This window comes from Bipolaris maydis (genome assembly GCF_028858645.1).
Source record: "Bipolaris maydis strain C4 unplaced genomic scaffold PSV08scaffold_9, whole genome shotgun sequence".
Classification (NCBI taxonomy): domain Eukaryota; kingdom Fungi; phylum Ascomycota; class Dothideomycetes; order Pleosporales; family Pleosporaceae; genus Bipolaris; species Bipolaris maydis.
The window spans coordinates 1,093,482-1,108,042 of NW_027093865.1; the positions used below are offsets into that span (position 1 = coordinate 1,093,482).

General features: G+C 50.4%; 4 protein-coding genes across 4 annotated transcripts; 2 read left to right on the forward strand and 2 right to left on the reverse strand.

The window, feature by feature from the left end:
* Positions 1-51: 51 nt before the first annotated feature.
* On the forward strand, positions 52-4,205 carry PSV08DRAFT_410592 (uncharacterized protein; the record flags this gene model as incomplete). The annotated part of the gene is made up of 5 exons (XM_014228446.2): positions 52-99; positions 172-291; positions 482-971; positions 1,027-3,548; positions 3,600-4,205. The coding sequence occupies 5 exons, from the start codon at positions 52-54 to the stop codon at positions 3,834-3,836; spliced, it is 3,417 nt and encodes a 1,138-aa protein (XP_014083921.2). The 3' UTR covers positions 3,837-4,205.
* Positions 4,206-4,384: 179 nt separating this feature from the next.
* On the reverse strand, positions 4,385-8,708 carry PSV08DRAFT_363357 (putative ABC transporter; the record flags this gene model as incomplete). Its single annotated transcript, XM_066093048.1, has 3 exons — positions 4,385-7,468; positions 7,513-8,176; positions 8,230-8,708. 3 exons carry the CDS (start codon positions 8,706-8,708, stop codon positions 4,385-4,387), a joined length of 4,227 nt encoding a protein of 1,408 aa, XP_065948924.1.
* Positions 8,709-9,764: 1,056 nt separating this feature from the next.
* On the reverse strand, positions 9,765-10,512 carry PSV08DRAFT_309338 (putative polysaccharide biosynthesis protein). Its single transcript, XM_014228448.2, has 4 exons — positions 10,409-10,512; positions 10,325-10,349; positions 9,951-10,272; positions 9,765-9,902 (listed from the first exon to the last, which is right to left on the reverse strand). The coding sequence occupies exons 1-4, from the start codon at positions 10,469-10,471 to the stop codon at positions 9,851-9,853; spliced, it is 462 nt and encodes a 153-aa protein (XP_014083923.1). The 5' UTR covers positions 10,472-10,512; the 3' UTR covers positions 9,765-9,850.
* A 195-nt stretch (positions 10,513-10,707) lies between these two features.
* On the forward strand, positions 10,708-14,509 carry PSV08DRAFT_225644 (WD40-repeat-containing domain protein; the record flags this gene model as incomplete). The annotated part of the gene is made up of 5 exons (XM_014228449.2): positions 10,708-10,725; positions 10,771-11,210; positions 11,273-13,389; positions 13,456-13,631; positions 13,688-14,509. The coding sequence occupies 5 exons, from the start codon at positions 10,708-10,710 to the stop codon at positions 14,387-14,389; spliced, it is 3,453 nt and encodes a 1,150-aa protein (XP_014083924.1). The 3' UTR covers positions 14,390-14,509.
* Positions 14,510-14,561: the final 52 nt, after the last annotated feature.

Genomic DNA, 14,561 nt, shown 5'->3' on the forward strand with positions numbered 1-14,561 from the left:
GTCGCGCATGGGCACCGAAGTCGTCTTTTGCATGCTGCCAGCGACAAGTCGATGACGCGGGCGCCAGGTACTGGGGGCGGCGTGTGCCTCGGTCGGACGGTCCGCGACCAGGCTTGGCTGAATCAGGCCCAGCCTCGTCGGCGAATCATCATGGCGCAATCGCCATGATAGCAACCCGCCTTGTGTTGGTCACCATCTCCGTGGCCGTGTCTTGTCCCTCGTCGTTATCATACGAGCTTGTCCAGCTCCCTCGCCGCTCCTTTGACAGGCGCTGCATTTCCCTCCTCGACAGTCAGTTATTGCTACTACTGTCGCGCCTCTATCACGGCGACGCGTCGGTTCCATCGCAGCTGCCTGCTGTCGCTGGCTCTGCGCCGCATACACACAAACACACAAGATGCGCCAACGAAGCTGGGCGACGTCGCTCGCCGCCACCGCAGCTGTCGTGCTGGGCATGGCATCCTCATCTACCGCTCACAAGACATTTGCAAACTACTCCCTCGCCGAGTCGCCCCAGTCGCTCTTCTCCATCTATGGCGATAGGCCTGATGGTTGCCCCCCATGCTTCAACTGCAACCTCGAGGACTTCAAGTGCAAGCAGTTTGCCGACTGCAGCAAGGCCAACGGGCGATGCAACTGCGGTCCTGGATTCGGCGGCGAGGACTGTTCAGAGCCTCTCTGTGGCGCCCTGCCCGATGGCAAGGACCGTTCGCCCAGAGGAGGCGCAAAGGAATGTGAATGCTCAGAAGGCTGGTCTGGTATCAACTGCAACGTCTGCCAGACCAACGATGCTTGCAACGCCATGATGCCTGATGGTGAGGGCGGAGTCTGCTACAAGGACGGCCAATTGGTCAAGGAAAACTTCCAGATCTGTGACATTACCAACAGAAAGATCCTCGATACTTTGAAGGAGAAGAAGCCCCAGGCCACTTTTTCTTGCAACGCCGAGGCCGAAGAGTGTAACTTTCAGTGTAAGTTTGAACCACACCTACCTTCGCTCTCTCGCTCTCTTGCTGACCTTTGCAGTCTGGGTTGACCAGAGGGAATCCTTCTACTGCGCCCTCGACACGTGCGCCTCCCACTTCACCGCCGAAGCCGATCGCAACATCACCAAGTACCGATGCGAGAACATCAAGTGCGAGTGCATCCCTGACAGGATGCTCTGCGGAGAGGATGGCTCTGTCGACATTGGCGACTTCTTGAGGGAGTCGATCAAGGGTCCTGCCGAATTTAGGGGCATCTCAGCTGTCAACAAGAAAGAAAGCGGCAGCGTCTTTTCTGAGCCTGCTATGAACGACCTCATTTCGAGTATCTTTGGCGACGAAAGCATCTTCTTACAATGCGACACTGGCGAGTGTCTGTACCAGACTGAAGTGCCCGGTTACGAAAGGCCCATCAAGAAGATCAATACGCCTCTCATTGCGGGTGTCATTGCCGGTTGTGCTCTATTTATCGTCGCAGCTATCCTGGCTATCTGGTACCTCACCCATCGTGCCGAGGCGCAGCGTTATGGCCCCATCCACTTATCAGACGATGAGGAGGACGAGGATGCGAAACTGCTAGCCGACCACAAGCCAGCCTCTTTCCTCTTCGAAAACGTGGCATACAATCTCAACGGCCGGCAAATTCTCTCCGGAATTTCTGGTGCTGTCCATCCTGGAGAACTTCTCGCCATCATGGGCGCCTCTGGTGCTGGAAAGACCACTTTCTTGGATATCCTTGCCCGTAAGAGCAAAATTGGTGTCGACAGCGGTGACTTTTACATCAACGGAGAAAAGGTTCGCGATGACGAGTTCCGAAGCGTTATTGGCTTTGTCGACCAGGAGGATACCCTGCTGCCTACCCTGACTGTCCACGAAACTATTCTTGACTCGGCTTTACTGCGCCTACCAAAGGAAATGAGCCTTATTTCAAAACAGCAGAGGGTTGAAGATGTCGAACGCCAGCTTGGTATCTACCACATTCGTCACCAGAAGATCGGCTCAGAAGAGAGCGGTCGTGGCATTTCTGGCGGAGAAAAGCGTCGTGTCGGTATTGCCTGTGAGCTTGTCACTTCGCCCAGCATCCTCTTCCTCGATGAGCCAACCAGTGGACTGGATGCTTTCAACGCTTTCAACGTCGTCGAGTGTCTCGTCAATCTGGTCAAGAACTACAACCGAACAGTTGTATTCACGATTCACCAGCCGCGCTCCAACATCGTGGCCCTCTTTGATCAGCTGATTCTGCTCGCAAAGGGTCGTACCGTCTACTCTGGACCTTTTGAGAACTGCCAATCCTACTTTGACGAGCTTGGCTACGCTTGCCCACCTGGTTTCAATATCGCTGATTACATTGTCGATCTTACAATGCACGCAAGTACAGCACGTCAGCCCATCGATGAAGACAGTTCTCTCTTCAACCGTGATCTCAACCGTGATGGACTCACCACCAGCGCAAGCAGTGCAATCGCCGTCAAGTCTATTCCCAGCATCAATACCTCTGAGCTTGAGCGAGACCTTGCTGGAAGTCCCAGCAACTCTAGCATGATGCGACCCAAGGGCAAGCGAAGGACATCTATCAAGCAGCAGCAGGAACGCGAGCTATTCACACGCAAGAAGACTTCTACTACTACCACCGCCAACGATGGCACCATGTCACCTAAGACGGATGAAGAACCTTATGATCGTCGAGGCGCTATCAAAGCTCAATGGCTGAAACTTACTCGCCAACAGGGTGGTGTACCTCCTCAGATTCTCGAAGATCCAGATGAGCTCCCACCTCCTGCTAACGGCGCAACTGGAACCAACTTGGATCTTCTAATCAACGCCTACTCCTCCTCCGAGGTCGCCGCTAGAATTCGCGAAGACATTGCTACTTCAGTCGCAAATGCAAACCAAGCTAACGGCACAAATGGAAACCAAGAGGTCAATGGATTTGTCGCAGCAGGCAAGCTCAAGGGATTCAAGAAGGTAGGCTTTTTTGGCCAGTTCAGAATCTTGTCTCGACGCACATGGCGCAATCTATACCGCAACCCTATGCTCATGCTTACCCACTACGCCATCGCCATTGTCCTTGCCGTGTTCCTCGGGTTCCTCTTCTATGGTCTCACGGATGACATCAAGGGATTCCAGAACCGTCTTGGTCTGTTCTTGTTCGTTCTCTCTCTTTTCGGTTTCAGCAGCTTGACCATTCTCACCGTCTTTGCACCTGAGAGGCTACTCTTTACCCGTGAGCGTGCCAAGGGCTACTACTCCCCGCCAGCATACTTTGCTTCCAAGGTCATCTTCGACATTATCCCACTTCGTCTGTTGCCACCCATTATCCTCGGCATCATTGTTTACCCAATGACGGGCCTCATTCCCGCCTGGCCCAACTTCCTCAAGTTTACGCTTTTCCTTGTTCTCTTCAACCTCGCTGCTGCGGCCATTTTCCTCTTCATCGGTATCGTGTTCCGCAACTCTGGAGTCGCGAACTTGATCGGCGTGCTTGTCATGCTCTTCAGTCTCTTGTTCTCTGGCTTCTTCTTGAACAAGGACAGTATTCCTGGTGTAGCCAAATGGTTGCAATCTGTAAGTCTCATCCGCCGGGTTATTCGAGGTTGCATGTACTAACAACTACAGTTGTCAATCTTCCATTACGCCTTTGAAGGTCTCATTGTCAACGAAGTCAAATACTTGTCTCTTATCGACCACAAGTATGGCCTCGACATTGAAGTCCCTGGTTCGGCTATCCTCAGCTCGTTTGGTTTCAACACGCAAGCGCTGTGGACCGACTGTATCGGATTGGGTGTGTTTGGTGGTGTATTCGTACTGCTGGCTTACATGGCCATGCATTTGTTGCTCGTGGAGAAGAGATAGTAGGGTACAGTAAGGGTCTTGTAAGATTCTTTTATTTCACTGTGTTCCATGAATTGTCATTCCATCGTCTAGAGACACATGGATGGGAGGTCTCTTTGCATACACGGCGTTTAGGCCATGAGCCTTTTTTTTTATTGACGAGTGTTGTTCATATATATCTAACGCATCTCTTTCCCCTCTCATGGTTTTTTTACTATTGATGGGTGCCTTGATCTATTCCCTGATGTATTTCCACTTTTGAGTAAACAGTACATGATTCGCTTGTATGTAAAACTACTCGTGGTTGTTACCCTATTCTTTAGCGGTACCTGGGTGAACCGTAACGCGGAATATCATCCTCTTAACCAACTAGAAGACTATTATTACTCGCCCCGCTCTGTTCTCACCCAGCTTCGACATCAACTGCGGCACAGATTAAGCGCAAGCCAGGAAGACAACGGCATGCCATTGGCTACAAGGAGAGAGTGTTGAGCTAGCTTTGCGTGATACAAGGCGAGCAGTAAGAGGAGCAGACCTGTGTATATATGTACCTACTATGTATGTATGCTTCATGCATGTCTAGGCCGTTGGTCGTCCCCTCTCAACGCCCTCCCAAGAGCCGACCCCCTCTTCCGCTTCAACTCATAGAAACTCCCTTGCTCAACCACCCTCCCCTGCTCCATCACAACAACATGATCCGCAACCGCCATCATCTCCCTCGCATGCGTAATCACAACAACCGTCATACGCTTCCGCTCCTCCTTCCCCTTATCTAGCCCCACGGCCGACACCGAACTCGTACCCGGCGGGCCACTCTGCACATAGTAGTCGGATAACCCACCAGACCCGGGACCCACAGTACTACTCCTGCTACTGGCAGCACCGACACGTTTCCGCCCCACAAGCCGCATCACCGTCTCGCGAATGACGTTCATGGACGAAACGTCCAGCGCGCTGGTTGCCTCGTCGAGAATCAAGACGTCGGGGTTGCGCACGAGGGCGCGTGCAATGGCGAGACGCTGGGTTTGGCCGCCAGAGAGCGTGGTGCCGCCGGCACCTACGAGGGTGTTGTAGCCGTTTGCCAGACCATCTATGAAGTCGGCGAGGCCTGCTGCGTGGGCTGCGGCGCGGATGGATGCTGGGCTTGTTTCCGGGGCGGAGGGGGACAAGCCGTATGTGATGTTTTGGGCGATTGTACCCGGGAAAAGGGTGAGGGATTGGGGGACGAGGGCTATGCGGGAGCGGAGAGACAGGGTGGATACGGTGGAGATGTTTTGGGAAGAGAGCCAGAGGCCGTTTGTGGGGGCTGTGGGGTCGGTGTCGGGTAGGTAGAGTTTGAGGAGGAGGGAGGCGATTGTGGATTTTCCTGAGCCGGAGGATCCGACGATGGCGGTGCAGGATCCGTGGGGGATGGAGAAGGTGAGGTTGTGGAGGATGCGGGAGTCTTTACGGGATGGGTATGTGAAGTTTACGTTTTTGAAGCTGATGTCGGTTATGGATTGGATTGGTAGGTTTCCTGCTGCTTCATGGGAGTCGGTAGGAAGTCGTGCGAGGCGGAGTAGTCGTGTACTGGCGTCTCTTGAGATGTTAATCTGAGTTATGTATTGGGCCAGTGAACTGATGTAATTGACGCTCAGCATGAGTATCAAGAAGCATTCCATGACTTTGTTCGCAGTATACTCGTTCCTCGACATGAGCAGTGCGCCATACCAGTATAGTAAGATAGCCACAAATATGACGCCTGTAAATGCCAGGCCAAAGATAGAACCAGAGTAGAGGGCACGCTTCATACCTAGCTTGACTGCCTCAGTCGTCGCATGGCGATACTTCTTCCGAAAATGGCTTTCTAGTCCCAGACATCGGACTGTCCTGATATTCACAAACGTCTCATGCAGTATCTCTCCTACTTTGTCTTCGGCCTCGCTAGATAGCTTCTCCCAATGATTGCTGATCATGTTGTTACAATTCGTGATTGTAAAAAGGATAGGGCCCATCGCAAGCGCTACAAGTGCTAGTTTCCATGAAATCGCCATACTCCATGAGATGGAGATTGCTACCATGAGTATCATGGCAAGGAATATGCAGGCGAACCTTCCGGGCAGATTCCTCGCCTCCTCGGCAAAGTGGTCGAGTGTTTCGGTCAGGCGAGATGTGCTGTTCTCTTCCTTGTCAAAGAATTCGCGCGGTTGTAGCAAGATCCGACGCAGAGCTTCTCTTTTGAGTGATAAGCTCCAGGCTTGTGCTACCGCGTCTGAGAGGAAGAACATGAAGTATTTGGAGAGGCCGTCGGCAGTAGCGATACCAAGGATTACGAGGGCGTAGTTATGTGCTTTGTTATGGTTTTGAGAAGCAGAGTCTTGAAATGTACCGAGAAGTCGTGCGAAGACCCAGGCAAAGACTGGAGTACAGGCTGAGTGGATGATGATACATATGAGAGCACCAAAGATAAGTATGCGGGAGCGCCAATTTATTGCGGGCCAGACTGACGCGAGAATTTCTTCTAGGGAAAGTGATTCTGTTGAGGTGGGAGGTTTGTCTGGCGCATTCTTCTTATGAAGTGAGAGTCGGAGTCGAGAGAGAATATGATCACGCTTTCGTTGCTGTTTTGGTGACTTTGGTCGTTCAGGCATCGGATTGGATATTGAAAGAGGCTGCGGATACTTGCTAGTAGACGATGTGTATTGCACTCGTAGTATGGAGTCTGGTCGTAATCCGACTTCTTTTGGAAGATGAGCTTTCCACTCATCTGTATCAAACCTTGGAAGCCGCTCCAGTGCCACATCTCCCAATCCTAAGTCGACTTCTTTTGTCAAGAAAGACTTTGCATCTGGCAAACCTTTGTGATGAGTTGATAGTGTGTCATATCTTGGTGACCTATTCGTTTTAGTATCATCTTCTGTGTATCCATTGTCATCGGCATCCCTGAAACGATGTTCCTCTTCCCCTTCATATGACGCAATGAAGGTTTGAAATAATCCTCCTTGAGCTTCAAGGTCCTTCCTGTATCCCTCTTGTACCACTCGACCATCTCCCAACAGGTAAAGAAAGTCATCAGACCAAATCTGCGAGATGTCATGGGTAAAAATGATTGTCGTCTTTCCCATGCGCCATTCTCGTATTGCTTCGTATATCCCCACTCTTGTAGCATAGTCAAGCCCGCTGGTAGACTCATCCAAGATCAGGACAGGCGAATCCCTGACCTTTGCTCGTGCTAATGCCAGTCTTTGCCTCTGGCCACCACTCATGGCATCACCCTTTAAACCGAGTTGAGTATTTAGTTGGTCGGGGAGACCTTTTACGACCAAGTCCATCTTTGCGAATCTGATAGCGTCGAGGATGTCTTGCATATGTAGTGTCTCACCTGTTTTCCCCAACGCAATGTTGTCATAAATAGTGTCGTTGAATAGCACACTATGCTGCTCCACAAGGGTAATATTTTTTCGCAGCCATTGCACATCTAAATTCTCAAGTGGAACGCCATCAAGAAGTATCCGGCCAGAGGAGGGGTGATAAAAGCGGACCAAAAGTTGACCTAGGGTGCTTTTGCCAGAGCCGCTCTTTCCGATGACGAAAGTCGTTTCCCCTGCTGGTATGAACAGGGAGACATCACGGATTGCTGACTCTTCTGTGCGAGAAGGGTAAGAAAAATCGACCTATTTTATCAGCAGTTTCTAAAGACGAGGCGAGACAGGCATACCTTGCTGAATTCAATAGTGCCAAGACACTGAGCAGGTTTGATATGACCTCGCGATTCCAGCTGTTGGTCAGATGTGGGATTATGTTCCATAAGCATAGCCAGATTGGCACCTGCCTCCCGGCCCTTGGTCAAGACTACCCATTGAGGCATCACTGACGCCAACGAGGACGTTGCCATCAGGACTGACCAGAAGGTGGTCAGGATGTCTGAGGCTTCACCATCTCCATTACCAACTAGGTATTTACCGTACCAAAAGCCTTGGACGAATATACTGATGGTAAAGAACTGCATGATTCCAATTTGCATTGATCGGAAATTCGCTACCCGTCTATAGAGACGTGCTGCAAGACCGGCAGTCTTCTCGAATATGTGGAGCTCGTACTGTTCACCGTTAAGACTCTTTACTGCCTCAATATTGGATATCGCTGTTGTCATATTCTTCAACGCAGCCTGGAGCATTTCGGACTGTTCGCGTGTTCGAAGCAATTGTCGGTTCGCAACCAGTGTCAGAAACAAATACAGGAATGGGATACTGCTCATCACAACCAGTGCTAGCTTCCAAGAAAAGTAGAAAGCGACTCCCAGAGCTGCAAGGCTCTGAATGACTGCTTGACAGAATTCGCCTAATGGCGATGATACCGAGAGCTTCAAGCCACGAATGTGCCTGCATTTTGTCAGTTGAAATGAGCGATGTTCAGGTTCCGGCTAGTCACTTACGCTTGCACTGTTGACAGAAATGCAGCAGTGCCAGTTTCGCGCGTGTCAAACCACGCCATATCTTTCTTGATAAGAGCTTCAAATGTCCGATTACGGGCACTCCGCCCCTGTAGCTCACTGAATGTAAGGAAGCAAGAATATTGAAAACTGTTCGCGATCCAGTTGAGTGTGCAGATCCCTGCAAGTATTATACAGTACCTCGTCATGTTAACCATGAGCGTATGGCTGTCAGTTGAGCCAGCGCCATACATGGTGTACTGCCCAAAGACAAGCCCATAGAGAACCGCGAAGGCGGGCATTGTAAGTGCGGCGACGGTCGTTGATAGAAGGCCACATAGTACTACTGGCACATGGCGTGTTGTGATGAAGCTAAACAGAACCTTCCAGCCAACCTTTGACATGTATTTCTGCTCCTCAGATGCATGTGCGTTCGTTGTCTCAGGGCTATTGGTACCATGCGAAGGCGTGGTGGTAGCCATATTGCCTGCTCAGAGGCTGCGATTGTGTTGAGAATGTGGAGGCGCTATCAGATTGACGCGCAGAGCCGCACATGGATGGAGTTGTGGGATCAAGTGAAAGTGAGGGCGCAAGAGTGCGTTGGGACCAATTGGGATCAGAGCTTATTGAGTACTGGGGCTGCTTCAGTCTGTTTGCAGCTTGCATGAAGCACTCCGTTTTAGACATCGTATTGTACCCGCCCTCGTGACATCTCGATCAGAGGCGACAAAGGTATCAGCTCACTTTTCAAATCACTAACATAGACCATTGTCCTGGAGTCAGCCGCATTTTTGGTCCGAAATATCTAAATTTGGAATGAACGACTGATATTGCACGAGGATGTTCAGCCACGCCCCAGTTGCAAGTTGCTTAAGTAACAAATTCCATTCGCAATCATTTTATAAGAAATAAGGATATTGAGTTATCAAACATTGTGAGCAGTTCGGGGCGTTGCGTATTCTGGGTTCCAAGCCGAAGATTTGTGAGTGGAAACAGCAAAACTCTCATTTCTCCAGACACCGGAGATAGAATTCCTTTTGGATATTTCCTGTTACACAGAAAAATGATATGACATACTTGACTGCTCTTTCTGGGCGCAAGGGATGACCATGTGCGATCTAGCGTGTGGTTGTAAGGACGTTATGAAATAGTTGCTTTCACGTTGCGCGCTGGCTATCCTTAATATTGTTCTCTGCACACAATGGCAAGGCTATTTGGAATCAGTACTCCGAATTCCTCATCCTGTCACTATTGTGGTATTGCTGAACTTGTTACTTGCCACCCAAAACACATTTTGTGACATCCAAAAATTGCTAAATTGAGAATCGAGTGCAGCGACTTGGTCAGTATGTTTTCGTCATATAAGTGAGCAGAATTAAGTATCTGCGCATGAAGCGGCCTTGATTTATTCCCAATCTCAACGTAGTCTGTCATCTCGGACGATTCGCCGGCGTCAATGGTCGCTTGTTCAGGAACGTGCGTAGACAAACAAAGAACCAACTTTCTGATTGGCTTGGTCGAAGGCTAGGCCAGTCGTAGGTTGCATGTAGCTAGTGCAGGTGCACGCTTGAACCCCCAGCAGATGGGGTTGGGTATCTATATTGTGCAAACTGTTATATTTGAATTATTTTCCCTGCGCCTTCTCATAGATCCAGTCGTTCAAGCCTTCACGATTGCTGTTCAAATCAGTATTAATTGGGATTTTGTAGGCGACGCAAACTGACCGTGCAATCTCGATGGCGTAGAACTGCATGCGAACAGCAAATATGGTGCCTTCTTGGTCGTACTCGGTCTTGGGACTTGCGCGGAGCATGGTGCCGAAGTTGTAGTCCTCAACCTTGTGCTCGTACTCGCTGATGAACTTGCGCCACCGCTCCTTGCCCTCTTTGCTCTTCATCTCATCCTCGTTCAATGTGGCAGAGGCGTCGAACTCGGGGAAGTCCTTCTTGAGGTGTTCGTAGATTTCATCGTCGATCTTGGTCAGTCGCAGTTTGGAACCTGGAACTTTTTCAAGAATCTTCCAGTATGTCTCCATGTGCTGCACAACTGCGCACACGTGTTAGAAGAAGTCGCGTTCAATGCGCGTAGCTTGCTGTACCTTTGACGGCGAACTGCTTCTCAATCTATGCCTTTGTTAGTCGGTCTGCACCGGCTTTCGCGCACAGGTGCCCGCCCCACGTACCTCCTCGAAGTTCTCCGTCTCCTCCGGGTTGATGGTTGTGCCTGCTGGACCTGCTAGAGCCATTTTGACGGACTATGCGCAAATTTGGGTGTGGTGGTGAGTGCAAATAAGAAGATGGGTGGTTGTGGTGTGAGCTGTGTGCCGCCACTCAGGCGCATAGAATAGCATGGACAAAAAATCGCAGAAACGCTTCGTCATTGCCCCGCCTTGCACTCGCAACGGAAGTCGCGCGGGGCTGACTCAACCCCAAATTTCCATCTGCCATACTCTCGCACCTCACGTGCCGTCCTTCGTCGCCAATGTCACCGACTCTGCATGTGAGCGCGCATCGAGAAAACCTAGACTGCTACTGATCAAAGCAGCATGAATGCACACGCGTACCCGTGACCGCATTGGCTTCGTGCGGCTCCCTGTACATTGCCGCAGAAGGCCCATTTCTGCGCTTCTATCATGCCAAGGACACACGATGCATTGCTTCGCGGCGCGTCTTCAAGGCGCAAGCAGTGCACGGTATACGCATTTATTCGGAAGAGCATGCACGTGTCTTCAAGCTCATCGCCTGGGGTGGGCGACTAGTTCGTGCCTTTGAGATCCATTCGGCGGCCGATGATCATGAATGCCTGACTTTTTTTCCATCCAACGTTGCTAGAGCGCCAGACTGGATTTTTGACCTTGCACCTAGACCAGCAAGTTTGGCTGATGCCTCTCCATATCAAAAAGCAATATGTGTTGCTGTTACCGCTCATAACGCTCTGCTGCAAGTGACGGTCCAAAAAACCACAGACACAGCGTCCGCAGATGGGTGCGCATGCCTGACGCTATCTTCGCTCAATTGGAACACTTTCACTGACGTACTTCGTTCAGATCTATCTCAGTCAATATCTCAGACTTAACATCAAGTTCTCGATCTATCCTTTACTCTGCACACCTGTTCTGGGAAAACCCAAATCGGGTCCTTGTCGCTGCTGGCACGGCATTTGGCGAGATTATCTACTGGTCATGGTCTGATGACAATGTTGACGGCCAGGCATCTCTTATTCATCGCGTGTTTCTCGGTCATGAAGGGTCTATCTTTGGTGTCTGTATCTCTGAGGAGCTCCCGACCGAATGCTGCCAGAAATTGAGGCGAGTGGTCGCAAGTTGCAGCGATGATCGAACAATTCGAGTATGGGATGTCTCAGACGTTAATACGAATGCTTTAACACCAAAAGCTGAAGACAATGAAGCCGAAGTACCAAGGACGCGTCATACTGGCTTCAGCAATGAGGCTTTTGACGCCCACGAGTTTGGCAGTTCTGATTGTCTAGCCATCGGTTGGGGACATCTTTCCCGTGTCTGGACAATACGCTTTCTCGAAACATCACCATGTAGTGGGTCGCTTTTACTTCAATCAGCCGGCGAAGACGCCACAGCAAGGACTTGGGAGCTTTCTCCAAACTCTGCAAATAAATCCAATCTTCCATACAAATTACTAGAGCTGGACTGTGCCGCACACCATAGCGGCAAGAACATGTGGTCTTCAATCATCGCTCATAATCCCACCGGGTTGCAGCGAGTGATAGCTGGAGGGGCCGATAGCAAGATCACGTCCACACCGTTGCCTCGAGTTTTACAGGCTGCAAACAATATACCCCGCGGTGTCGCCGAATATACAGTGAACGATGTACTATCATGGACACAGTCTACTGTTTCTGGTGGCGCGGATGCTCTATCAACCGATGTTCAAAAATCCTCGAAAAAGGCAGAGTTTTTCAGAAGCTACTGCTTTGTAGATGAGACTACTTTCCTACTTACAACCAATTCTGGCAAAGTATTGGTCGCATCCCTATCTTCTGATTCGAATCGGAACGACACAAGCCTTTTGTCAAGCTCTATCCTCGTTGGACAGCCCGAAGACCTGGCCGGCTATTCGGTTTGTGCCAGTAGCTCTCAACCTGGAATTGCATTCGTCGCAGGCGCTAATGGCAGCATCTATGTTTACCGTAAGAATGCCGCGACATTGACCAAGCTGTATGCAATGGGCAGTAAGGTCGGCGACATATTCGCCGCAGATGTGCTGGAATCTTCCTGCCGGAATGCAACAGTGTTACTCGTGACGCTTGTTGGGCAGGGCAAAGCGCAGTTGTTGTATGTGGATCCTACGCACGATACGGAGATATCAAAACACGTACAAGTACCTATATCAGATCACTTGACGGGTTCCGTTGTTACCAGTATGGCCCATTTAAGAATCTCTGATGGAGAGTTTATAGCTGTAGGGTTTCGACGTGGTTCCATCGCCTTGTACAGCATAGACGTGGATGAAGGCCAAGCCACGTCGGTCAAGGTCATTGAGAAGGCACACAGCAGTGAGACGGTCACTTGTTTGAAATGGCTCGGTTTTCCTGCAGAGTCATCCCAGGCCCAATTGTACTCAGCTGGGCGGGATGGACGTCTTACTGTGCATAATATGGACCTGCCTACAGGATCCAGCACCTTAGTGCACGACCTTGCCCTGCCATTTGGTCCTAATATAGAGGGCCTATATTTGCAGGAGGATCGTCTACTCGTCCATGGCTTCTCGAGTAAGAAATGGTATCTCTACGATGCCACCAACGAAGAAGAGGTGATGAGCATCGACACAGGAGGTGCGCATAGAAGCTGGACATATCGTCCACATTTGACACTGGGTGGAACACTTGTGTGGACTAGAGCCTCTAGTATGCATGTTTATAGCCAACATGGTATGAATCATACTGTGATCCGGTCTGGTGGTCACGGGCGTGAAATCAAAGCGCTCACCGTATCGTCCAAGGACTACTCAAGGACTCGCAAGCGTCTCATCGCCACAGGCGCTGAGGACACGGATATTAAACTATTCCAGTATACTGAGGGAAATCTGGTTTGCCGAAGGACGCTTAGAAAACACACAACCGGTATCCAACATCTCCAGTGGTCAGAGAACGGCGATTATCTGTTCAGCAGTGGCGGATGCGAAGAATGTATGTTCCAGTTTCTCATTCTCTAGTCACAGAAACTGTTACACAATTTGCTAACCATTGCTGTAGTCTATGTGTGGCGTGTCCGAGATTTGCCATCGTCGTCTCTTGACATTGGTGTCGTTTGTGAGAGTATCTATACCCCAGAAAGCGAGTATGCGGATCTAAGAATCATGTCTTTCGATGTGATGACTTGCGGCACTGCCCATTTGATCACAATGGTGTTCTCAGATTCTAGCATCAAGGTAAGAATTCCTGCTCTATTGACCCCCATTGCAGTTCTGGTATTGATATACTTCAGACCTATTGTTACGATCCTGTAGCTGCCACAAAGTGGGTGCCTCTCGGAAAGGGTCTCTATTTCACGTCATGTCTTACACAATGCATACATTTGTCTGCGACCACAATTTTGACGGCTGGTACAGATGGTCATGCCGTGACATGGCCACTACCGGCAATGGCAAATGGCTTGTCTGCAGAATCTGAAAATGTCATATCCAAATTGGCGTGGAACCACCCTGCAAAGATACACCAAAACTCTTCCAAGGTTATGGTGTCTCAAAGCTTGGATGATAACATCACGCTGGTTGTGTCCGGCGGCGATGACGGCAGCCTGGCATTCTTGCTCATGCGCTCTTCAACCTCACTCACAACATCGCCGACGACATCATACGCTTCCCCTCCAACACTCGTAAATCGTACACATGCATCAGCGGTCACGGCATGCGCATTGTATCGGCGCGGGTCTCGCATAACGCTTCTCACATCTGGGAATGACGAGTGGGTTAGGCAATGGGAAATCACAGTACAAAATCCAGACGCCAAAGGCGAGAGTAGCAGTAGGCCGGTGACCGAAGATGCCCTGAAGATCCGGAGGTTGGGCAAAGTCAAAACCAGTGTCGCAGACGTGTCGAGTATGGCTGTGTTGGACACTGGTCATGGTACAACATGTGCAAGGATTCTGATATGTGGAGTTGGAATGGAAGTCATCCGTGTTGAGTGAATAATAGACAATACAATCATACAACGTGCATAGACAGGGCTGTCAGAAGATGAGGCTGCTTGTGGAGAATGGATGGCATTGGGAATAGCGCTGAGTCGCCGGATTATCCGTACCCGTGTTGTTGCAAGACAGCGGTGACGGCGTGGATCTGCCCGTTGCCGGCATTTGCGCG